General features: G+C 35.2%; 1 protein-coding gene and 1 pseudogene across 4 annotated transcripts in view; both read right to left on the bottom strand.

The window, feature by feature from the left end:
- The window catches only part of MYO16 (myosin XVI), a 595,311-nt gene that overhangs the window by 13,297 nt on the left and 556,975 nt on the right, over positions 1 to 25,039 (bottom strand). For all 4 annotated transcript variants that reach the window (XM_036011451.1, XM_036011450.1, XM_036011452.1 and 1 more), the window contains one exon: positions 17,924 to 18,015. In XM_036011451.1, coding sequence (XP_035867344.1) covers positions 17,924 to 18,015 — 92 coding nt within the window. The remainder of the gene's footprint in view (positions 1 to 17,923; positions 18,016 to 25,039) is intronic.
- On the bottom strand, positions 16,986 to 17,085 carry LOC114509048 (annotated as a pseudogene).

The following is a 25,039-nucleotide window of genomic DNA, read 5'->3' as shown; positions in this document are numbered from 1 at the left end:
TATCTATGAGTTTGTTCATTAGATTAAACAGATGAGTGAAATCATATGGTATTTGTCTTTCTCTGACTAGCTTATTTAGCAAAATGCTCCTCAGGTCCATCCATGATGTCAGAAAGGGTAAAATTTTCTCCTTTTTTATGGCTGAGTAGCATTCCAATATGCAAATGTACCATAAATGTTTTATCCACTCATCTACTGATGGACACTTGGGACACTTCCAAATCTTGGCTATTGTAAATAATCAATTGAACATAGAGATGTTTATATTCTTTCAAATTAGTGTTTAGGGTTTCTTCAGATAAATTTCCAGCAGTGGAATCACTGGGTCATAAGGTTTAAGGAAGGATAACAGAAGGGAGCTATGCCATTTACCTTCAATAAATAGGTATTCCTCAATACCACATTTCAAGCTCCCAGCATATGTGGGCAGATACAGAAATAATCCCAGTCCAAACTCATTTCCCTATGGCCAAGTATATTCATCCTTGAACAAAATCTTTGACCTTCAGTAGGTTTTTAATCAAGAATACTCCTTCATTGAAACTGTAATCCTTGGAAATGATGCTACTTAAGACACTGGCAATTACAACCTCAACAACTCAGTATGGGGGTTAAAGCAATGCTTTTATTTTGTTATTGAGAAAATTTTACTGATTTGTTATTTAGAAAGTCAAGATGTGAATCTAGTTTCCATTTTCCCACCCATATTTATAAAGTATTTGTATTTTCTAATGCCCAGGAGATATTAACTAGGTATGAAGAGTTTGATAAAGGGATGTAAAGGTTAAGTTCATACAAGTTTTATATATAAAGTGGATGTTATATTTAGTTCACTTATTTCCAGGGGTTGAAAACCACTAAATTTCTCACAACCTAGAGGAAAATACAGTATAATATAAAGGCTTAATGAAGTTTATTACTTATATATCTATTTATTAATGGTATTTTATTATCATTAATACATTTTAAGAGATGAACTAATTAAAAATGGGATAAATTTTGTTCATTTCCTGTAATATGCATTTCTATGAATAATAATAAATGAAAATTAATAATTTGCAGTTGATTTTTTACCTTAAGTCTTTCCCTTCTATGATAAAAATAGCTTTTCTTAAATAATTAATATGTAAAATCATGTTGCTGTTCATTTGTCACAGAATTGATTTTTCTATTGACTATTCACCCAAAGGTGAAAAGAGGCATTTACTGACATTTTTAGAAATTAAAAGAAAGAAGTGTCTCAATTGAATAGTGAGTACTAGTGTTTCAAATGCAAATCCTATTTCCACTCCATGCTAACAAAATGTTGGAGGAAAAAAAAATGTTAAAAAATGAAACTCAAAAATCACAGTTTGTAAAAACAAAGTTTTATCTGAATACATCCAAAATATGGTATAAAATAACATGTGATTCAAAAAAACCTTTAGTTAAAGGATTGTATATTTCTACACTTCTAAAAAATCAAGAAAATGATCTGAGAACAAAAGCAGCATTTCTGGTTTAGGCAAAAAAGAACTGAGCCTTCCTAATTTAGAGATAAGCATTTATACAGTAGCCCAATTATGTTCACTTTTGCTTTTTATTTATTTTTTGACTAAGGGTTAAATAAAAGGGAAATATCTCCTATAAGGTATGTTACACATTCTATTGGAAACAAGAGTAGCTATATCTGGACAACAAGCAGTGAGAATGGGAAGACAGAATTTTATTTTTTTTACCTTATCTGTACACTTTGATTTCTTTTAAAAGTTAACCACTGTTCTTTATTTTTATAAGAAGTAATATTATATTGGAAGAGACTTAGTACAATTTAAATGGACATTTATTTACATTTTTCAGTTGATATTAAGTTCATAGCTATGAATAAAAGTGGGCATGTTTCTATTAGTAGAAAGCTATAAAATGGAAATTTTAAATTCTACTGTACATCATATGATATAATTAATTAGTGATATTTTAGGATATGGATTTTGTATGAGCTCTGGACTCTGGACTCTAACCTCAATTAATTTAAAAAACATGGCAGTATAAGTGAATAGCAGATTGTAGCAAAAATTGATAACATATACTTAGAGTATGCTTATAGTAATAACATGGTATAGTAATGGGGTTCAAGTACAGGAACTATATGGAAAAACATAAATCTATTATATTGGAAACAGAAGTAAGAGGGCTATAATTCCTTTTAAAATATTTTTCTTTGGATTATGTGGGAGACTCTCTGCAAATACCAGGAGGTATTATTGGGGAAAATTAATGTACTAAATTTTATCTTTCCAAAGAATAAATCTACTCACATAGTTTGTTTATTAAAAAATCTTCAATGCCACTGTTCTGCACCAGCCTAAATAATCAAGTTTACAAAATTTAGCAAGATACATACAATCCTGTATTTCTGGCCACACTAATTATTTCAGCTTCATCATCATCCATTCTCACATAGACTATATGTCAGCCCAATCACATGTATACATACTCTATAATTCCGTTTATCTTCTGTACAACAGTCCTGTTTCAAATGTCTAAATATAGAATCTCCTGAAGTTTCCAAGGCCCAGCTCTAAAAGTTATCCTCATGATATTGTTTTATATTCTTGAAGCATTTTCACATGTTATTATTCTAATAGGTTCTTATAACCAATGAAGTATTGTTGGCCTCATTTCATAGATGCTTAAATTCATCTTTAAAGTCCAAACTCACTTGGCTAGTGGTAGAGTCAGGTGCAAATTCAAATACACTGAGTTCAGTCTGATCTTCCTAGGTAGTAATTACATTGCCTTCCAAGAAGTTTTTCTTGTCTGTTAATCAATGAACACATGTGCTTTAAGAGGTTATAAAGCAGAAGGTGCTGTGATGAGTTTGACAGGATTTATAATCACAAAATATGACCCGCTCCAGCAAGAAACATTCATTCAAATTGAGCAACCAGACAAATACACATAGTTAAATAAATACATGCTTAAATAGAACATGGAAGCAAAAACGTCACAAAGAAGAACAGCATTAACTGACTAAAAATTGTATATATATGTATATATATATATCTCACTTTTGTTGGAATATAGAGGAGACATGACTCATTTCAAGGCGATATAGTCAAGAAATTCATACTGGGCTGTGGAGTTTTTTTCTGGATTAAAAGGATGAGAAGGACACAAAAAAGAAGTAAGAGCATTCATGTTGAATGGTATAAGGAATGGTGTTCATACTTTTGTTCATGTCTGCGTTTTCAACTGCAAAATATACAAGACAGAGAAAAATATCCTGCAATGTGGCATGGGACTTGAGAGTTGACATTGAACTAGCAATGGAGCTGTGAATAAGTCTTTCCCTGACTTATCTGATTAGCTAATATCTTAATTAGCATTGTTTTGTAGCAGTTCATCAGTTAAGTTATTAATTTCTCAAGATACATTCTCTGGAAACAACCACAATCTGTACGTTATGGTGTTAATTATAATTAAATAAAATGAAGACAACCATTTTATAAAATTTGATTAAAAAATGATTAACCCAGTCCAAATAAGTTTCAAAAAATAGCTATAGTTAGGAAAGGGGTATAGTTTAGCAACTTCATTGGCCATGAAATTTAATGATTGCGGGAAAGCATCTTCTCTGTTATCAACCTTGAGACTTCCTTCAAAATTTGGTTACCATTTAGAGTCACCCAGTTGAGAACTAGAGGTAAGAGAAGCAATTCTTTATAATCACTAAATATACCAAAAAGTTTCTAAAAATATTAAAATATTTCTCAGGGTGCTCATATTGTTATAGGGGATTAACTTTGAGGAAAATTAAGTCCATTGATTCTGAGAAATTTCTGAGAGACCAGTTTTTGAGAGTTATAAGCTCTGGTTTTATGCACATATATACTTGGTGGGAGCACCATTGATCATTATTTTGTGTAAAAAATGTGTGATAAGTAATATTCTAATAATTCTATCATCAGAAGATATAAATGTGCACAATTTTTGCTATCATAAGGAATAAAGGTGGCTAATAATACAGGCTAAACTTAGTTAAGTACCATAAGCAATGATGCTCAGCAGCAACATGTAAAATATTAAGCCAAATAAATGATGAAGGGTGATAGTGTTACCCAAGATAATATAACAGGCAGGCCACAAATACCAGTGGCTGACACAAAAAGAAGTATATTACTCACATTAAGGCCAAAATTATTGTTTCTCATCAGTGAGTGACCTTCCATGTTGTCATGAGAATACTTTGCATCTTCTTGGGTCTTGGGCTGTTCTGTATCAGCTTTTGGATGAGAAAGGGCATGGAATATTCCTAGGCAAACGGAGGTTTGCATGGGTCAAGCTATAAACCAGCTCACATCACTGTGCCTCCTATTCTATTGGCTAGATCTCAGTCGTGTGATTATTCCTAACCACAATGGAGGCTGGGAAATGTAGTTGAACTATGTATTTATAGAGAATATGAACTTGGTGGTCACAGTATCTTCTGCTGTGACCCTGGAGTCAATTAGTGTCTTTGAGACACTAATCGATCATGGTAAATTATGCATGTACAAATGCTAGACAAAATAAGGAAAGGAAAACAGATTTAAAGAAGGATTAGGAAGGAAAAGAGAAGATTTTGCCAAAGCAGGCAATATTTAAGAGTAAATTTTTTAAATCAAGACTTCATTCTAAAAATATATATAATAAAAACCACCTGGAAGTATATACAATTAATTCCAGATCACTTGATCTTCACATTCTAGGCTTTTAATATCATTGACTTCATGACACTTCTTTGCAATGTCACACTTCATCTTTTTTAGAACCTGTTCTGACGGAGTCAGAAGTACAAAATGACTTCTGACAGAAGTACGTTATTTCAAATAATAATGCAATTATAGAAATCAGAGAAGAATCAGGGCTATAAGGTCTACTAAAATAAATAAATTCCTTCACCAATGTTAGATGATGGTGTTTCAGCATGATGGAACAAGACACTACACTTAAGTAGTCAGGAAATCTGGGCCCCAGGTTCCCAGGTGTCTCTCTTCCATTTCTGTTATCTTGAACAGTAATTGAGGTATTTGTCTTGTATTTTCCACTTACAGAAAAAGCAAATATTTATCCCTAACTTATATGCTAAGTGAAGTTTTCGAAAGTGGTAAATGGGTTTAAAGAAAGACAATACAATATAGCCATAAATGATATTTTATATTTAGCTCTTTGTTGTAGTTTATAACTTAAACAAATCCCTTTTTAGAATTAACATTTTGTAATTAATAATAATTTCAGCTTCTCTTCATTTAAATACTAGTAGAGCTCCACTCTAGTTACCCTGGTCATCTTGCAGTTCAGACATGCCCCTGTCTCAGGGCCTTTTCTGTTCTCCTACATGAAATGCTCTTCCCTCACATCATCTCCCTCCCTGAATTCCTTACTTTATTTTTGCTCAATGAGGCTTTTGTTGACAACCTGATTTAAAAGTACAACTCAATCTTCCTTCATATCATTCTTGTCACTTTTAGCTCTTCTTATCCTATTTTACTTTTTAAAAAATAATTTAATAGTGGTCCCCCCACATTATCTGTGGGGAATACAGTCAAAGATACCTGGAACTGCAGATAGTGTTGAACCCTACACACATATACTTTTTGCTAATGTTTAATTTATAAATTAGGTACAGTAAGAGATTAACAATAATTAATACTAATAAAATAGAATGATTATAGCAATATACTGTAATAAAAGCCATGTGCATGTGGCCTTTCTCAAAGTATCTCATTATGATATTTTCTTTTCTTTTTTACTTTTCTTCTTGTGATGATATGAGATGATAAAATGACTACATGATGAGATGAAGTGAGGTAAATAATATAGGCATTGTGACATAGTGTTAGGTTACTATTGACTTTCTAAGAATACATAACTAGTACTTTATGGCTTCTATATGACTTATCTGAATTGCCCAACATCAGTTATCTTGCGCTTTGGGACCATTATTAAGTAAAATAAGGCTTACTGGAACATAAGTACTGTGATACCGCAACAGCTGATCTGATGACTGGGATAGCTATTAAGTGACTAATGGGTGGGTAGAGTGGTAGAGTGCACAGCATGGAGATGCTGGACAAAGGGATGAATCCTGTCCCAGCTGGAATGGAGTGGGACAGCTCAAGATTTCATCAAGTTATTCATAATAGCATGCAATTTAAAACTTTTGAATTTTTTATTTCTGGAATTTTCCATTTAATATTTTAGGACTGTGGTTGACCACAAGTAACTGAAATCACAAATAAGAAGGGGTGACTATATTTCCTTTAAGCATATTATACATATTGTTTATTGTTTGATTTCCCATGCTAGAAGTTAACTTCCATGAAGGCAAGGATGCTTATTTTATACACTAATATATCCTGAATGTCTAGATTTGTGCCTGGCACAAGCGAATCCTCAGTAAGTATTGGTTTAATGACTGAATAAATGAACCTCTGAAAATTCAATTTTATGCAATCCACTTTCTTAGAATTCAACACATATATATCATGTGCTTTATTTTGTGTTATGCAGTATGCATATATATTAACAGTTATATACATTAATACCATATATATCATTCTTTATGCAGAATACAAGGGATCTTCCAGAGTCAGTCATTTTTATTGTGACTCTCACATTACATGCCAATTTTAGAACCTAATTACCATATAAAATGTGACATTAATATTCTCTAATCAATGATGCAATTGCATGTGATCCTATTTACCAAGTCTACTGGTACATTTTTAACATGGTGATGAATTACAATATTTGATAAATGTAGGAATATTCTATCAGTCTGCTTTCTCTTAATTCTTCTGAGGCTGCTACTGGTTGACAATTATACAGAGCTGGCAATTTATTAAGTGCTTTGTGTTCAGAATACAAAAATGATTAGGATGCATTAATGAGAGTGCATATAATACAATGAGAATGGTTTGCATGACATCCCTATATGTTCAGATGTCTATCAGGATCTACATACACACACTGGATTATAATACAACAAAGTAAATTGTATAAAAGGGATTCACATTATAGAGTTATAGGAACCAAATTACAGAGGTAACAAACTATGTTGCTTGGAGGGTGGGCTCAAGGATGCCATCAAGAGGAAAGCAATATTAAAAAAGCATGTGGAAAGTCAGTAACAAGTGTGGAGAATAGTTCATTTCTGGCAATATACTCAGCATTAGGAGGAAGTTGGCAGCATGGTCCTATGTGATATAAGGTGTATAAGATTGTTATCAGTACAGAAAAATGTAAACTTACATTGTTAATTTACATTATTATCAAAAAGCAAATTCCAAGTAGCTTAAAGTTCTAACTGTAAAAAACAAACCTACACTTTAATATATCTTTACACACACACACACACCAAGATCTGTCTGGAAAAGTCCACCCATTGTTAATACAATGAGAATGGTTTGTGCAACATTAGTATAACCTGGAAGCCAATGAGAGTGGACTGGAATGTGCATGTGTGAACAATGATGACTTCATTGTACTAGTCAGTGGGGGCAGTAGATGCTGTTGAGTGAGCATGTATACTATGTGGCTGTGGCATCCAAAATGACTGAGTGAACAGAGCAATGAACCTGCATCAAATTTTCCATTAAGCTTGAAATTCTTCCATGGGAACTATTTGGATGATTCAGAAGGCCACCACTATGGGCAACAGGAAATTGGCAGCTTCATCACGGTAATGCACCCACTCATGCATCACATCTCATGCAGTTCTTTGTTAAAACATCAAATCACCCAGGTGACTCAGCCCCTCTACAGCCCAGATTTGGTGCCCCATGACTTCTGGCTCTTCCCAAATCTAAAATCACTTTTGAAAGGGAAGAGATTTCAGACCTTTGATGAGATTCAGGAAAATACAATGGGTTAACCAATGGTGATTGGGACAACTGTATGATGTCATTGTCCTATTGTCTGGATACCTTCAGGATAGAAAAAAATATATATGCACATATATGTATGTATATACTTATATATATTTATGTATATATACACACATATATATATGTATGGCAGCAGGGTAAGAAAGATTTTTTTAATAAGAAAGATATTCTTGAACAGAACAAGAAAAGCACAGCCTATAAAGATAAGGACAATCAATTTGACTTAATAGCATTATAAATTTATATGCAATAACTACATAAGGTGGGCCAAGATGAAGCAAGTCCATGACAGGCTATTTCTCTCACTAATTATAATGAAAACATTAGATAAAATACATAAACATCAATCGGAGGACTCAAAGAAGTAAACAAAAACAAGTGAGTTGTGGAGGGAATCAAAACTTAGAGTGAAAGCAGAATAAAGACATGTTTAGATTAAAGACAGTAAAAAGAATTCCCTAGACTTGCTGCAAATAAAATGTTAAGGGAGATTTTTCAGGGTAAAGTGAATGATAGTGGAAGGGGACTTAAAACTCCAGGAATGAAGAAGAGCCACGGATATGGTAAGTTATGGGACAATAAAAAGATGATTTTTCTCCATTAAAGCTATCTAAAACATGCATGATGGTTGAAAGCAGAGTTATAACATTGTTTGGGAGAATATGTTCAATGTATATAGATGTGACATACTATATGTGACATATGTGACAACTATAAAGTATAGAGATGTAGCATATGTGACAACTATAAAGCAAAAGTCCATAACAGAGGCTTAACATAACAATTACATTTCAAATTTATAGGAGTTTGATGATTGCAGCATCAAGGACTCAAGCACATGGTTTTGACACACACAGTTCAGCAGAAGTCAATGGTGAACAACAGCTTAATTTCCTTCTTATTCTTTTTTTTTCTGATTTACCTTGAAAACCCCGTGATGAGACAGTCCAAAACAAAATATGAGACAGTGCTGCAAGACGAGACTCCCAGGTCAGGCAGCACTCAAGCAGTTACTGGGGAAGAGCAGACAGTAAGTATGAATAGTATAGTTGCTGATGACCCAACTAAACCAGAGCCAGAAGGACGTCTAGTGGGTGATGTGCACAAAGGTGAAAGGAAAAGACGATGTTGTACCACATATACAATTGGAACATACATCACAAGAAGCATGAACCAAGGTAAAGTGGAAATGTAAAGCAAAAAATGGAACATCTAAACATTGCAGTGCTTGGTCAGAGTGAACTAAAATAGACTGAAGTGGGACATTTCCAGTCAGGCAATTATGAAGTCTTTTCTGGAAATGACAAACACAGAAGAAACAAAATTGCTTTAGCACTGAGGCAAGATGTAGCACAGACAGTTAGGGGTTACAACACAAGGTCAGACTGTATAATGTCAATCAGACTTCTAGGAAAACCAATTAACATAACTATGACTAAATTCTGCTACAATTACAGTGACTGAAGAAGACAAAATTGAAGGCTTTTATATATCTATTCAAGAAGAAATTGATTATACAGCAAAACCAGACATGCTGATAATTATAGGTTATTGGAATGCAAAAATGGTAAATAAAGCAGAGCCAAATGTCCTTGGAAAATTTGGAGTAGGGGTCAGATGAAGCAGGAGCCCGGCTTGGGATTTCTGTGAAGCCAACAACTTGTCCGTCACAACTGTATGTTTCTAACCACCAAATGAATGGCCATATACATGAGCATCACCAAATAGCCAATATAGAAGAAATCAAATAGATTATATATTTGGAACCAGGAGATGGAGAAGATGTATCCTCTGCCAAAACAAGATGAGGAGCAGATTGTGACACTGACCATGAACTATTAATATCAGATGTGAGAGTAAAGTTGAAGAAGAGCACTACAACAATCATAGTACCAAAACAATGTAAATAACACTCCTGATGAATTTAAGGTTCACATAAAAACATATTTGTACTCATAAGCTCAAGTGACCAAAACTAGAACTATGGATTGAAACTAGAAATACTATTAGAAAAGAATGCAAAAAGTCAATGCCAGAAGTATAAAGGAAAGGAAAATCAACATGGATGACAGAAGAAATACTAAATATGAGGAAGGGGGGCCCCAAAACACAGAATTATCTTCTGGAGGGTTGTCCCCTTGTTGTATAAGCTCCCCCCCCCACTAGCTGAGTGTTCTGGGAACCCATCTGTAGCAGTGTACCTGCTGGCATTGTTGTGAGAGGCTATGTTTGGCCTCAGTGAATTTTTTTGAACATTCAGCATACTTGCCCATTTCAGAGTGTGCAATTTACAAGTGCCCCTGCCCACGCCACACTGACTGTTCAGCAGTTTTTGATAAAAAATGGCATGACTCCCATGCCCCACCCTCCCTATTCATCTGATCTTGCTCTGAGGAACATTTTTTTCCCCTTAGGTGAGAAAAATCCTTAAAGGGAAACATTTTGCTAGTGTGGAAGAGGTGAAACAAGAAATGGCAGAAGCACTAAAAAGCATCAAAATCTATGAGTTCAAAAACTGTTTCAGCAGTGGGAAAAATATCTTGAGATGTGTATTGCATCAAATGGAGAGTACATTGAAGGTGACTGAATTTAAACATGTAAGAATAAATACACAATATTTAATAAATAAATTCTGTTTTTTGGGGGTCCTTCCTCATATTGTCAAACACAGGTGAAAGGCAAAGTAAAAGGTGATACAAGCAGCATTTGAATCTTGAATACAGCTTCCAATGACTATATGTGCAGATAAAAAAGAACTATCAGCCTTCTCTCCATCTATGAGTCTGTCTCTATTTTGCTTGTTAGTTCACTTTGTTCATCAGATTTCACATATGAGTAAAATCATATGGTATTTGTCTTTCTCTAGCTTATTTCATCTAGCATAATGTCTCCAGTTCCATCCATGCTGTTGCAAATGCTGACAGCTCTGGGAGGGTGGTTAAGGGGGTGGAGAGACTGAGAAAAAAGAAAATGGACTCATGGACATGGACAACAATGTGGTGATTGTTGGGGGAAGAGAGAGGTGAGAAGGGTAGAAAAAGATATGAGGGGGATAAATGGTAATGGAAATATGCAATAAAAATTAAAAAATAAAAAAGAACTATTATATAGTCAACACAAGGAGACAAAAAAGAACAACACAAAGCTCTTTACCAGAAGATTCAAGAAAATAAAAGGGAAATTCAAATCTACAGTAGAAATGCTAAACAGCCAACTAAGAAGCACACTATCTAATCAGGAGAAAGTAAAAGGATGGTGGAAATGGAGTCCTGAAGATCTGTACAGAAAGAGGCAAAACGGTGATACACCTTTGAAGGAGATTACTAGGAGGAAGAACCTGAAATTCTAGAAGGTGAAGTGAAAGCTGCCCTGAAAGTTTGGGGAAGAAGTGAATCACCAGGCATTGATGGGATACTGATAGAATTATTTCACAGCACAGAGATAAAATTTGTCAAAATCCTCACAAGAATATGTCAATAAATATGGAAACAAAACAAGAGTCTACAAACTGGGTACATTTCAATATACATCCCAATTTTTAAGAAAAAGAAAGATGCCAAGGAGTGCAGTCAGCATAAGGGCATTGTTCTCATATCCCACACAAGTGAAGATGATGTTTAAGTTGGATTTTAATTGTGAATATTCATTGGATACTAGAGTGCTCCAAAGAATTTGAGGTTAGTCTATGTTTTATAGACTCCAGTAAAGCCTTTGACTTCATGAATCATGAAAAGAATGCTCTGAAAGGAATGGGCATGCCTCAGCACTCAACTGTCCTGATGAGTAACCTGTATCATGAGCAGGAAGCCACTGTCAGGACAGAATGGGAAAAGACTGAATGGTTTCCTATAGGCAAAGCTGTCGGACAAGTATGTATTTTATCTCCCTATATGTTCAATCTGTATGCAGAACATGTCATATGAAAAATGACTAGACTTAGAAGAGTGAAAATTATTGAAAGAAATATCAATGACTTAAGGTATGCAGATGACACCATCTTATTGGCAGAAAGTAACAGTGATTTGAAATGACTTTTGATGAAAGTACGAAAGTGTTAAAGCAGGATTATATTTAAACATCAAGATGACAAAAACCATGACTACAGAAGAAATGCACAACTTTAATACAGACAATGATACTGAGATTGTTAAAGGATTTTACTGACCTTGGTTCAGTCACCAATTCAAGTGGTGACTGCAGCCAAGAAATCAAGAGAGGACTGACCCAGAAGAACAGCAATGGAAGAATTGGGAAAGATCACCAAGAGTAAAAATGTGTCATTAGAGACCAAGATTAAGGTCATCCACACTCTCCTGTCAGCAATTATTATGTATGGATGTGAAAGTTGGAAAGTGAAGAAAAATCGAAAGGAATGAAGGATGGATTTATTTGAAATACGATGTTGGAGGAGAGCTCTCCCGATATCCTGAACCATCAGTAAAACAGGTGGGTCCTAGTACAAATTAAGCCTAAAACATTACTGGAGGCAAAAATGACAAACTTTAAAAGTGTAATGGAGGGCCATGCACGAAGTTCAGGATGGATTCCTCTCAGTGTGGCTGGCACGGATGGGATCACACCCGGCATGAGAGTTTCCCTAAAAATATGCTGCCAGAGCAAATATGGTAAAATGATGAAGTTCACTGAAGTTGGGTGTTTTACTAACCACTGTTGCTTTTTTCTAAATTTATAATATTCCATAACAAAATATTTTTGAAAATCATATACATGACATACATACTTTATAAAAATTCCAGATAAATGTTGGGCTCTACTGATTTAATCTAATCTACATATTTTAAGTAGAGTCTTTCTATTAGCGTCAGAATTGATATGCAAGATATTGACCTTGAAAAAGAAGGAATACTATAATAATAATACCAAGCACTTTTTCAGCACTTGCTATATTGCAGGCAGCATGCTTGATATGTTATATATATTCTCTCTAATAAATCTGAAAAACAATTGCTAGTTTCTATATCAACATGTCAAATAACAGATTTAGGATTTATACCTAGATTTTTCATTGCTTTAATTTTAAAAATTAAATTGAATTAATATTGAAATAATTAAGTTAACTAGAATATACTTAAATGCATTTTCTTAGTTGCATTGTTCCTCCCTCCCTTATGCAGTGGTATTGGCTAAGTGCAGCTTTCCCATCTGGAAGGTAAGTATGCAGAGATATCAAAGACCTTTATCCTCTTTAAAAACATACCACAATTCTGATTTCTCTTTCTTTTCATAGTTCTTAAAATTGAATTCTCTTCATTGATAACAGTCAACGTCTTCACAAGGAAAACAGTGTGCATTCAAATACATTTAGAATATATGTATGGTACAATTTTATGAAGAAAAAACAAAATATAGGACTTGGTTTTGTTGTTTATGTTCTAACTTCCTATGTATCTATACAGGATATGCCCCTTTTCCTTTGAAAATGTCATTTAACTCATACCATCAAATTAATTCACTGCTTTCATTTCTTGCACATAATGTGGAAGTCGTGAGTGGTGCATACTGATTCCCAGAAATTGCAGCTGTGTGAAATAGCTTCTATCCTAGATTTCAGTCTATACCTTCTAAATGAAACACATGTATATTTCCTTTTGAAACGGTTATCTAATTTTTATTGCTTACCATATGCTTTAGAATTATCTCTTAATGATTAAATTAAATATCTAGATTTACTTATTTTATCTAACACACTTTCTTTTTCATGCCACAGTGTATTTTGAAGCAGTCTTTGTAACACACAAATTGAATATAGTAAGAAGGCATTGGGTTTATTTAGTGCTCTGTAACTCTTCATTTTGTTGATATGTGACATTACAAAAAAGGTTTATTTGATTGTTCAGTAAAACAAGCCACATAACAATTTGTTTCTTGATGTGGATCAATTGCATATTGATTATGTTATGGCTTTCACTGGCAGCTGTTTCTGGAATGGGGAGATATACATTAAACTCTTGGGTTCTGGAATGCCACTATTTTATCAGATACCATCAATGATTTCTTACAATGAATATTTGAATCTGACAGACATTAATAAAATTTGTTATGCTTTTGTAAAAAATAAAACAATATAAAAAAGGTTTGGCAAGAAATATGACAAATGCCCATAATAAAGATAATAAACTACACCATAGTTTTGTGGAGAATAGACAGCTGAGAGAAGTAAAATGACACAAAAGGTAAGTTGGTAAAGGTAAAATGAGATGCACATACAAACAAACTATGCTCATGTGGGAAAAGAAAACATCTAATTTTTCAATGTCAAGTGTGGACACCTAACCAGATGTGCAACTAGCAATTTTATGCCAAGCAAGCACTCAACATTTATATTATATGAGCCTGTTGGGTACCCTCCTGCCTTCAGGACACCCCTTGTGCACTGTTCATGCTTTTGCTCTATTTATAATCCATAGGCTGCCTGTGTCAGATTACCTGGCCTTCTGCATCAGCAGAGGATTGCAATCACAGCATAAAAACACTACGAAGTCATTCTGAGTTGGAAGATATTCTCACAGTTATGTTCACTGCTGAGTTTTCCACTGCTGAGTTATTACTAAGAAACTGCATCATGCCAAATGGCACCAAATTTTTTTAAAGTTATTTTACATTACATAAAATTTCAAATAGGCAAATGGAGTATTATTTTTATGCAGGGTGTCAAATTCTAAAACCAATCTGAAATGGTTTCTATAACCTATGAAATTCCAGATTTGAGTACTTGGATGTGCCACAAAGCCACATTCCAGGGCCAGTACGTGGAAATCCATGATGTCACACATTCACTGCTGGTTTTATTCATGCTGGCTGAGTGCTTTGGAAGGTCATGAATATTTTATCTTTGTTCACAGCATGGACCTACCAAACCATCTATATAAGGACCATAAGTGAACTCAGCCACATTTGTGATACAGCTAATGTCTCAGTTTTCACTATTTTCAAATATTTTACGTAAAATTAATTTTACTATTTTTTTGTAAAAACACATTTTAAAATTAATAAAAATCATGATGAAACTGAATATAAACTACATTTTTATATTCTGTACCATGAAGAAAGAAACTACTACTTATTAAATTAATGTCAGTCAAAAATTCTTATTTGCAAGCAATGAAAACTAACTCTGGGCATCTTAACAGTTAGAAGCTCTACTGGAAGGTGAAAGAGTCATATGGAATTAGAAGGAAAGATCTGGCAAATTGGACAAACCAAGGTGGATGCAGTGGTCGGCAATAGACATACACTGACCAACATCTGCTGCCACTATAGGAAGCCACCACTGCCAGATGTGACACCGAAGGCAACAGCTATTCTCTGCTCTCCATTATGTGTCCCTCACTCCATATCCATGGCTGATAGATTGACTGAGTCCATCTCACATATATTTGTTTAGCTATCAAAGGACAGAAAAAAAGGGAGTCTCTCCCTTTAAAATTTCACTGTGATAGTGAAAAACCTTAAATATGTGACTGGCAGCTAAAAAATTATAAATGTCTACTACGGCTTTTTAGATTTCTGTCTTGAACCAGAAATTATTCAAATTTTATGAAAAAGTTAAATGACGCCCTGGCTGGCGTAGCTCAGTGGATTGAGTACAGGCTGTGAACCAAAGTGTCGCAGGTTTGATTCCCAGTCAGGGCACATGCCTGGGATGCAGGCCATGACCCCCAGCAACCGCACATTGATGTTTCTCTCTCTCTCTCTTTTTCCCTCCCTTCCCTCTCTAAAAATAAATAAATGAAATATTTTTAAAAAGTTGAATGACTACTGTATTCCTTTTAATGAGTTATGGTAAATTCTTCTCAGAAACAGGACATACAATGTTGACATCCATTCAAACTCTGGACTCTGAATTTTCCCTATACTCTTGGGTAAATCACTAAATCTATTTCCTGCTTTCTTTATCTACAATAATGCCCATACATTTTAACTTCCTTAAAGAAGATAAAATCATTCCTGATGCTAATTAAAATATAGAAATCCTCAAAAAAGGACTATTCAATTTTTTAGTTAACATTTAATTTTACTTCTGTATGTCCAATCAGTCCAACTGATTTTATAGAATTCCTATGTAATTGCATTAGTAGAAAATCTAAAATGTAATATGCCTGTATATGTCCATACTTCCTCTATAAATGTCACACAAGAGACATTTATGCTGAAAGATGTGTGGCCATTAAATGCATAGTTTCACATAACTTGTATAGCTTTTCAACAGTGAGGAATGTGTCCTACCATGAGAATGCATGCCCACACTTTTCCATGGAATAAACTATTCATTGGGAGATAACTGAAGGCAGACAAGTTTGCATTTGAAAACAAGCCTCCATTGAAAACTGGGAGTGGGAAGTTATTTCTGATAACCTCTACAATTTCTCTTTGCTTCTTGGTCAAGTCAATGAAAGATCAGGGGAAAAGTTATAGAGATGTCTATTTTATGTACCTTGTTTCAATATTAACCCTTTTCTCCATGAACCACATTGCAATGAGAGTCCTGGGAAGGGTGTTGGATGGCCTATCATTGTGCTCTAAAGTATAGGAGTCAACCCTGTAATGAAAATCAAACCAATGTTCATTACAAGTAGGGTCCCCTGTGAATTATCTTAGATAAAGCATCTGTACTGCTTACAAGGTAAAGTAAATGCATCTCTAAGGAACAGAGGGGAGATTAGGACAATCTATTATTGCTACCAATGAGCATTTCCTTTTTATTTCAGTGCCTATATATCAATGTAAATGATTTCAGCAGATTGCCTCCTTTAAGATTTATTTTTAAGATTAAAATTATTGATTTTTCTCACAACCTCATCAGTGTTATTTAGAAAATATGATCTGATAAGGCCATGCCTACATAATGCCACATATTGAGATGCAAGCTGATCAATAGCTGGATAGTGAATTTTTTAAAACATCTGGATACTTGACTGAGGCTTTAAAAAATTTTGTGCAGATATTTGAAATAATAAAAGCTGTATGGTGGCCATACAAAATAAGAATCTTGTTGTTATACTTCAAATATATTAATAATAAAGCCTGAAATATTGTTGCTTGTACACTATGAATGCAAAGTCATATCTTTTTGAAGATAATTATTGAAAACAATATTTTAAACTTATAAGAATAGATACTACAGTTGATCTTAGCCAAAAGGCTGAGAAGAATAAATGGTGATGGAAGGAGACTTGACTTGGGGTAGTGAACACACAATACACTGTACAGTAGATGTGTTGTAGAGCTGTGCACCTGCAACCTGTATAATTTTGTTAACTAGTGTCTCCCCAATAAATTCAATAAGAAGAAAAAAAGAAAGTGTTTTAAAATTCAACATAGCATAATTTTAAATTATGTTATATAGATCTTTTTTTTTCCTAAAAACACTAGTGCGTTTTTTTCTTGCAGTGATAATCTCTATTTTGGTGAACTTTTTAAGGCCAAACACATTAAGCATATATGTAAAATCAATGAAACATGCTGGAACACAGTTTTGTACACTGTCATCTCATTTTGATTTAACTGGGCTCTGATTACATGTCATATTTTAAATGAATTTGGATTACATGGAATTTGGAAGCAGTAACTGAGATATAATGGCATGCCATAAGACCACAGGTGCTTCTAGTATTTTATTCCCATGTGTTGCATTTAGAGTCCCCCAATTTTAGTTGAGGTCAAATGTGGAAAACATATTAACATCATTCAGTAAATTTAATATCGTCTTCCCCTGACAGTTTTTTAAAAAATTCTACAACATAAATTATGTCTACAATATTTTTTATTTTTTATTTGTATGGGACAAATTATAATTTTTTTAACCAGCAAAATATTGGAGTCAGGTGCAATAGAGGAGAGAGAAGAATATTGAGTTCGAGAAACTTAGGGCAGAGACGAGAGTAACTCCTTTCTCTAGTCCAGTAAAAACATATGTTCTTGGTCATACCTTAGTGAATTTCTTGTCATAATTTCATTTATTATGGCATATGTGAATATGTAGGGGTCGTTACCTGAGTGGTGTGGCTCTCTCTGTGTCTCTGAAATGTTGAGGTTGCTGTCCCACTCACAGACAACCTGGAGAATCCCTCTTCTTCAGGTAAACCTATTGAAATCAACACAAAGTAGTTAAGTTGTATATTTCCCTGAATAAAATAAGTTGTATGTTTATTGTAATACACTAAAATTGTTATATTTTATGGATTGAAATGATCACAAGTTAAACGTTAATTGAATAAGAAAGACTTTCCAAGAAAATATGGGAAAATGAAGTAGTGCTACAGTTCCATTTAATAAAAGAATATACTGGCAAAAGAGAAAAAATAATAATGGGGAAATATGTCATCATAGCACAAAAGTGAGCCCAATTAAGCAAATATGTATTGGACAGGAGAATGGAAACTTTTCTAGAAATGAAAAATTGTTCACTGAAATATTAATGGGGAGAAAAGAAGTACATGGACAACAGAGAGTAAATGGGGTCCCTGAGTTGCTACAGAAAATAGAATTTATATTTCATTTGTGGGGTAGCAAGGATGCAAAGAAGGGATTAAGAGATGTGTAAGACACAACCAAGTGTCAGAGGGGTTCTACAGACTATAATTTATTTTACATACAAATTGAGTGAAAAGATTGGGTGGAATTCCACCCAATGAGGAAAAAGTCAGGGTAGCTGTTTAGCCACAGCAGACCAATTCATAACCATCTATATAGAATGAACAGTGGAGCTGAGGAAATTTACAAACCCCTCCACAAGTAATAGAGAAGTACCTATGAGGCAACAAAGGATTTTATTAATTATCCCTTATTATAGAGGCAGAACTCCCGACACTTTGGGCTATATTATTCTCTGCTGTGGGTGGAGTCCTGTGCATCACGAGTTTTTAGCAACATCGTGGTCTCTACCCTAGATGCTGGTGGCGCCTCCCCCAGTGTGACAACCAAAAATGTCCCCAGAAATCACCAAACATCCCCTAGAAAGTAAAATCATCCCTGGCTTAGAAGCACTGTGAAAGAGGGATTAATATAATTACAAGTGACTTATTGATAAATATGAATAAATAAAAAAGAATAACTACCCAAAGGAATAAGTTCTGCCCAGAGAACTTGAAATTTGTGATTGCTACCCTCAATTGAAATCATAATTAGCTGGTATGGTGTAATTCACAGGTAGCAAACACAAGGCCTTCGGGCCAAATCCAGCCCTCCATCTTGTTTTATCCAGCCTGGCACCTTGTTTCTACCCAGTGGCAGCGTCGAGCTCCTTGCCCCTAGTTAAAGTTATATTTATATGGTCCTAAAATTACATTTGGCCCTTAGAAGGCAAGCGTGAAGCTGATGTGGCCCCTGGTGAAAATGAGGTTGACACCCCTTGTGTAATTAAGTAAACATGTACATGATTCCTAAATTAAAATCATTAGAAATCACTGCATACTTTTTCCAATGGCAGCAGAGAGTTAGCTGCTCAGGGAAGTTCACAAAATCCTATCATCACATAACAAGGCCTCTCAGCTGATCTTCCTGTTATGTGTAAAAATACTTTGTGTGGAAAAGTTAGCTTCATTGAAACTGGGCAGACTATGGCTAGCACCTGAAAAAATGATACACCTATGGGTTGGGGGGAATTGTGTGCTGGAGAATGGGTCTCCCTCATAAGCAATGGCAATGTCTTCAGCTGGCTAGGGAAATGCTGTATGAGAGACTGTGGTCGCAGGTGTGCAAAAGCAATTAGTGTTTGAGTGATCTGAAATCTAAACAGGTGGAAGGGAACATGAAAATCTAAGATTGACCACAAGTTGGAATTCCAGGCAACTAGATCAGCAGATAGTTGGCAATAAAATGTATGTCCAGGGAGCAGGGCATAGCAAAGGGTTTGAGACTCACATGAAGGAGGGTGTCAAAGGTAGTGCAGTGCAAAGGGCAGAATGACAAACAGAACAAATGTCTACTTTTAGAGAATCTGTGTCACTGGAAATTTCATTGAAACTGGGAATTTGAGGCAGGAGAAGAAAATTGTAATCCATTTTTCAAAAGTGAATTATGTTAGAAGTTCATTCTCTGAATCAAAGCAAAAACTCTATTAGTGAGGATACACACTCCAAGCCAGATCAAGAGCATAACATGCTTTATATAGTGTCAATTAAATAAAGTTAAGAAATATTTATGGTCAGCCTCTGAATAAAGTACTAGGAAATGAAATAAAGAATAAATAAAAGTATTTGTTCTTTAGAAGCTCAAATTTAATAGAAATGACCCATAACCAGGACACAGAAGAGAATAATTTAAGGAGTAAGTTGGAGTACAGTTAACATTGAGTGGAATCTTGAAGAAAACAGAGATTAATTCTAAATGAAGGGATTAGAGAAAATGTAGAAACAGTTGAGCTGCCAAAAGAACTGGGCCTTCTAGGGTGAAAAGGATTTTGAAGGTCAAGAGGATTGAGAAGAAAAAATTAGATAAAGCAATAAAATGTGAGGAGACTGCTCCACATCTAGGGTAATGGCCTATAAGAAATTAATACAGGACTTCTGGCCAATATGGACGTGTAGGTAGGTAGATACACTGCCTCCTCCCACAACCAAATGAAGGACAAAAACAAATTAAAAACAACAAATAACCAGAAGTGCCAGAAAATTGAACTGTCTGATAATCAAAGAGTTAAAGAAGAAATATTCATTCAAATCAGTAGGGGGTGGCGATGGGCAGCTGAGGTGGAGAGGATGCCTGGCAAAGGTAGCATCTAGAGGACATGGGTGGGCAAGGTGGTGGCTGGTGGAATGGGCAGTTCCACATTTGCATGTGGATAAACCAGGGGGAACAACTTTGGAGCAAGACAGGCCATGCAACCTAGGGTTCCAGTGTGGGGAAATAAAACCTCAAAACCCCTGACAGAAAAAATCTGTGGGGGTTGAGGCAGCAGGAGAAACTCCCAGCCTTATAGGAGAGTTTATTGGAGAGACCCACAGGGTCCTGGAACATCCACAAACCCACCCACCTGGGAATCAGTACCAGAAGTGCCCAGTTTGCTTGTGGTAGCAGATGGAGTGACCCAAAGCCAGCACAGAGCTGAGCAAGCAGCATTGTTCCCTCTTGGACCCCTCCCCAACATACAGTGCCACAATACAGCAACCTGGGTTGCCCTGGCCTGGCAAATACCTAAGGCTCAGCCCCTTACAATGTGACAGGTGTGCCCAGACAAAGAAGTGTGGCCCAAATGAAAGAACAGATCAAAGATCCAGAAAAAAATACAACTAAGCAATGAAGAGATAGCCAGCCTATCTGATGCACAGTTCAAAATGCTGGTAATCAGGATGTTCACAGAAATGGTTGAGTATGGTCGTAAAATAGAGGAAAAAGTGAAGGATATGAAAGGTGAAATAAAGGAAAATGTACAGGGAACCAACAGTGATGGGAAGGAACTGGGATTCAAATCAATGGTTTGGAGCAGAAGAAAGAAATAAACTTTCAACCAGAACAGAATGAAGAAACAATTCAAAAGAAAAAATGAGAAGAGGCTTAGGAACTTCCAAGACAACTTTAAACATTCCAACATCCAAATCATAGTGGTGCCAGAAGAAGAAGAGGAAGAACAAGAAATTGAAGACTTATTTGAAAATGTCCGTAATCTGGCAAAGGAAATAGATTTCCAGGAAGTCAAGAAGCTCAGAGGGGCCCCAAAAAGTTAGACCTAAGGAAGCACACACCAAGGCACATCACAATTAAATCCCCCAAGATGAAAGATAAAGAGAGAATCTTAAAAGCAGCAAGAGAAAAGGTGACAGTTACCTACAAAGGAGTTCCCATAAGGCCATCAGCTGATTTCTCAAAAGAAACTTTGCAGGCAAGAAGGGACTGGAAAGAAGTATGCCAAGTCATGAAAGGCAAGGACCTATATCCCAGATTACTCTATCCAGCAAAGCCATCATTTAGAATGGATCGGCAGATAAAGTGTTTCCCAGATAAGGTCAAATTAAAGGAGTTCATCATCACCAAGCCCTTAGTACGTGAAATGTTAAAGGGACTTATCTAAGAAAAAGAAGAAGATCAAAAATACAAATAGTAAAATGACAACGCACTCACAACAATCAACAATCAAACCTAAAAAAAACAAAAACAAAAATAAAAATGAATCAAGTAAACAATTAGAACAGGAACATATTCACAGAAACAGAGGTCACATGGAAGGTTATCAGCAGGCGGGGGAAAGGGGAAAAAGGTACAGGGAATAAGAAGCATAAATGGTAGGTACAAAATAGACAGGGGTATGTTAAGAATAGTATGGGAAATGGAGAAGCCAAAGAACTTATATATATGACCCATGGACATGAACTAAGGTGGGTGAATGATGGTAGGAGGTGGTTACAGGGCAGAGGGGAACAAAGGAAAGAAAAAATGGGACAACTGCGATAGCATAATCAGTAAAATATATTTTAAAAAAGGAATTAATATAGTATTAAATGTTAACTGTTATTGGAAAAGAGAGATAGAATTTGACCAGAGGAGAGAACCTGGAGGATGCGTTGGAAGCTAGAGTGGGTCAGATGTTAAAGAATTTCACATTTCACAGAAATTTGACAATATTTTATAGGTAATGGGTAGAACTGTACATTTCTGAGAGGGGATGTGACACCATTTTACCTAAGTGATAAGTTAAAAGGCATTTCTTACCTGTTGACTAAAGAAATCACTGACCTCAGAATCTGTGGCAGGGTCAACAGGACAGGGACAAATGGCTTCCGTTTGGGAAAATTAAACATGTGGGAATGGAGAGGCAGGTGATAACAGAGGGAGAGGGAGGTAGAAGAGAGGGTGTCAGAGAACCTCAGTTTGAACCGTCTCCTACTGATGAAGCAGGAGGTGAGAAGAATATCTGGAATGAGAAGTATGAACTACTGAAGTATGGGGTTGTAGCATATAGGTGAGAAAACCTCATTATGGCTTAATATATTAAGTGAGCATCAACTAGATAAAGTAAAGTAAGAGCTGGGAAACACTGAGGTACAAAGGAGGCCTGAAGGCAGAATTTTTTTTTAACCAACAACATTTTGTTTTGCTGCAGTACTTTTTAAGGCAAATGATCTAAAATTGACACCAAAGGCACAACCATGAAGGGGGAAAAAAGGATGAATGCCTTCATTCAATATTAAATATAAATATGTTAAAGAATCATAAAAATAAAATGCAAATTTAAAAAACAGTATAGAACATTTCAATAACTAAATAAAAAGCTTTGCTTTTCTTAAATCATGCTACAAGTTAAAATAAAGGTCCTACCCTCGGATTTTAAATTTGGGCAAAAAATATGTATAGAAAATTTAAATGAATAAAAATGATCACTAAATAATAAATATGTTCATTTTCATTAAGTATTCAAAGAAATGCATATAAGACTACAATAACTTACCCATTTTACTTTTCAAGATAGTAAATATTTCAAAACTTTTTATAATATAAATTTTTTACACATATGAAGGTAAAGAGAATATGTAGTAAAATTCCATGTATTCATCACCAAAGTTTGGAATTTTCATTATTTTAATCTGGTTTCATCTACTCACTATCTTTTTAAAATTTCCAGAAATTTAAAAAAATTCCCAAATGAGTTCATGTGTAAATTCTTGAGCATATGTCCCTAACTGATAAGGATATATATATGTATTTAACATAGCAAGGCCTCCCTCATGCAGCTAAGAGGAACACAGTTATGCATAGGTTCCAGGAAAGCCCCAAAGTCTTGGGGGTAGAAAATTCAACTGTGTATTCTCACAGGGTAGAAGATTCCATTGTTGGGGGACATTTAAGGTTAACCTGGAGGCACTTACTTGTTGAATTCCATCAGAAGGTAGGTTCCCATCACAGAATGATTGCTCGTACATGTTTATGAACTTGCTCTAGTTGTCTCATGACCACAACTTTCCCCTCAAACCAGGTTCTGAGATGATAATTTTCCCAGTTTAAACAGATCTATACCCTCTCCTCAATATATTCTTTAAACAGCAGCAACAGTGTGACTCAAAGTGTTAAGCATGTCTGCTTGACATAAAACCTTCATTTTAAAAAGCCATACCTGTCCAAATTAAATAGCAAGGGCTCACTGAGGTCCTCCAAATACCTCCTCTCCCCAGATACCCAGCTCTTCTACTCCAAGAAAGTATGCTGAGGCTTGAGGGAAGGCACGGACTGACCTGAACCTTGTAATAGATACCATCACTCCATAGAACATGCTGCCCTTCCCTGGAGCTAGGCAGAAGGGCAATCGAGAAGTCATTAGCCTTGATCCAGGGTCCAGGCAGTGGGAGGGGGTTATACTTTCCCTCTTCTTTCCTAGTGGGTCCTGTCCAGGGCTTTGTAAATTAAACCTTCCCTGGGACACTCAGGAGGAATGTTTTTTAGGACATTTTCATTGGTTATCATGTGGATTCAGCCCCTTCAGATTTGTGAAGTGATTTTCAGAAAATCTAAGACATGGAGATCATGAAGTCTGCCCACAGAGCCCAATGAGTTAATTTAAAGTCTTCTAGCAACTGGAGAATGGACAGACTTTAAAGGGTGGTTGTGACACTGCATTTTATAAGCTTAACCAGTTAGGAGCTTTTAGTCAAATTCCCTTTTATTTTATAGGAGTCCATTCTTGTCTTTTAAACAGTAATGGGGTTTGGATTCTCTTTTTATGTCTTGCCTGATCTTTAACTCCATTTCTCTCTTGGTTTCTATGAAACTGAACATCTGTGCTCTCCTATCTCTTTGACTACCTATTCTGTATCTCCACATCTGCCCTTCTCAAGGCATATTTCTTGAAGTTTGGAACTCTGCATGGTTTTGCGGTCATTTTTTTTTTCATTTCTCCTCATACTTTTTCTTCAGATTCTATAAACCAACCCTATTTCTCAAGCTTCCTTTGAAATTTGCCTTTCCTATCTTTCCATCTTGGAATCCTTCTCTAAATTCCAAAACTATAACCATCATTTCTGTAACAATCATCTAGAGCCTAACGTCCTTCTTAGTTCTTGAACTTCAAAACCTACTCACAGAATTAACATCCTCTTAGAACCTCTTTTTTTTCTGTTAAACAGTGAACTATTCTCCATTGTTAGTCTCAGGTTCTTGGAGTTAGCCTTCACTCCCTTTTC

The sequence above is a fragment of the Phyllostomus discolor genome, chromosome 11 (assembly GCF_004126475.2).
Source record: "Phyllostomus discolor isolate MPI-MPIP mPhyDis1 chromosome 11, mPhyDis1.pri.v3, whole genome shotgun sequence".
Lineage (NCBI taxonomy): Eukaryota > Metazoa > Chordata > Mammalia > Chiroptera > Phyllostomidae > Phyllostomus > Phyllostomus discolor.
Note: the sequence above shows the minus strand (reverse complement) of the source record. Positions and strands in the feature narration are given on the sequence as shown.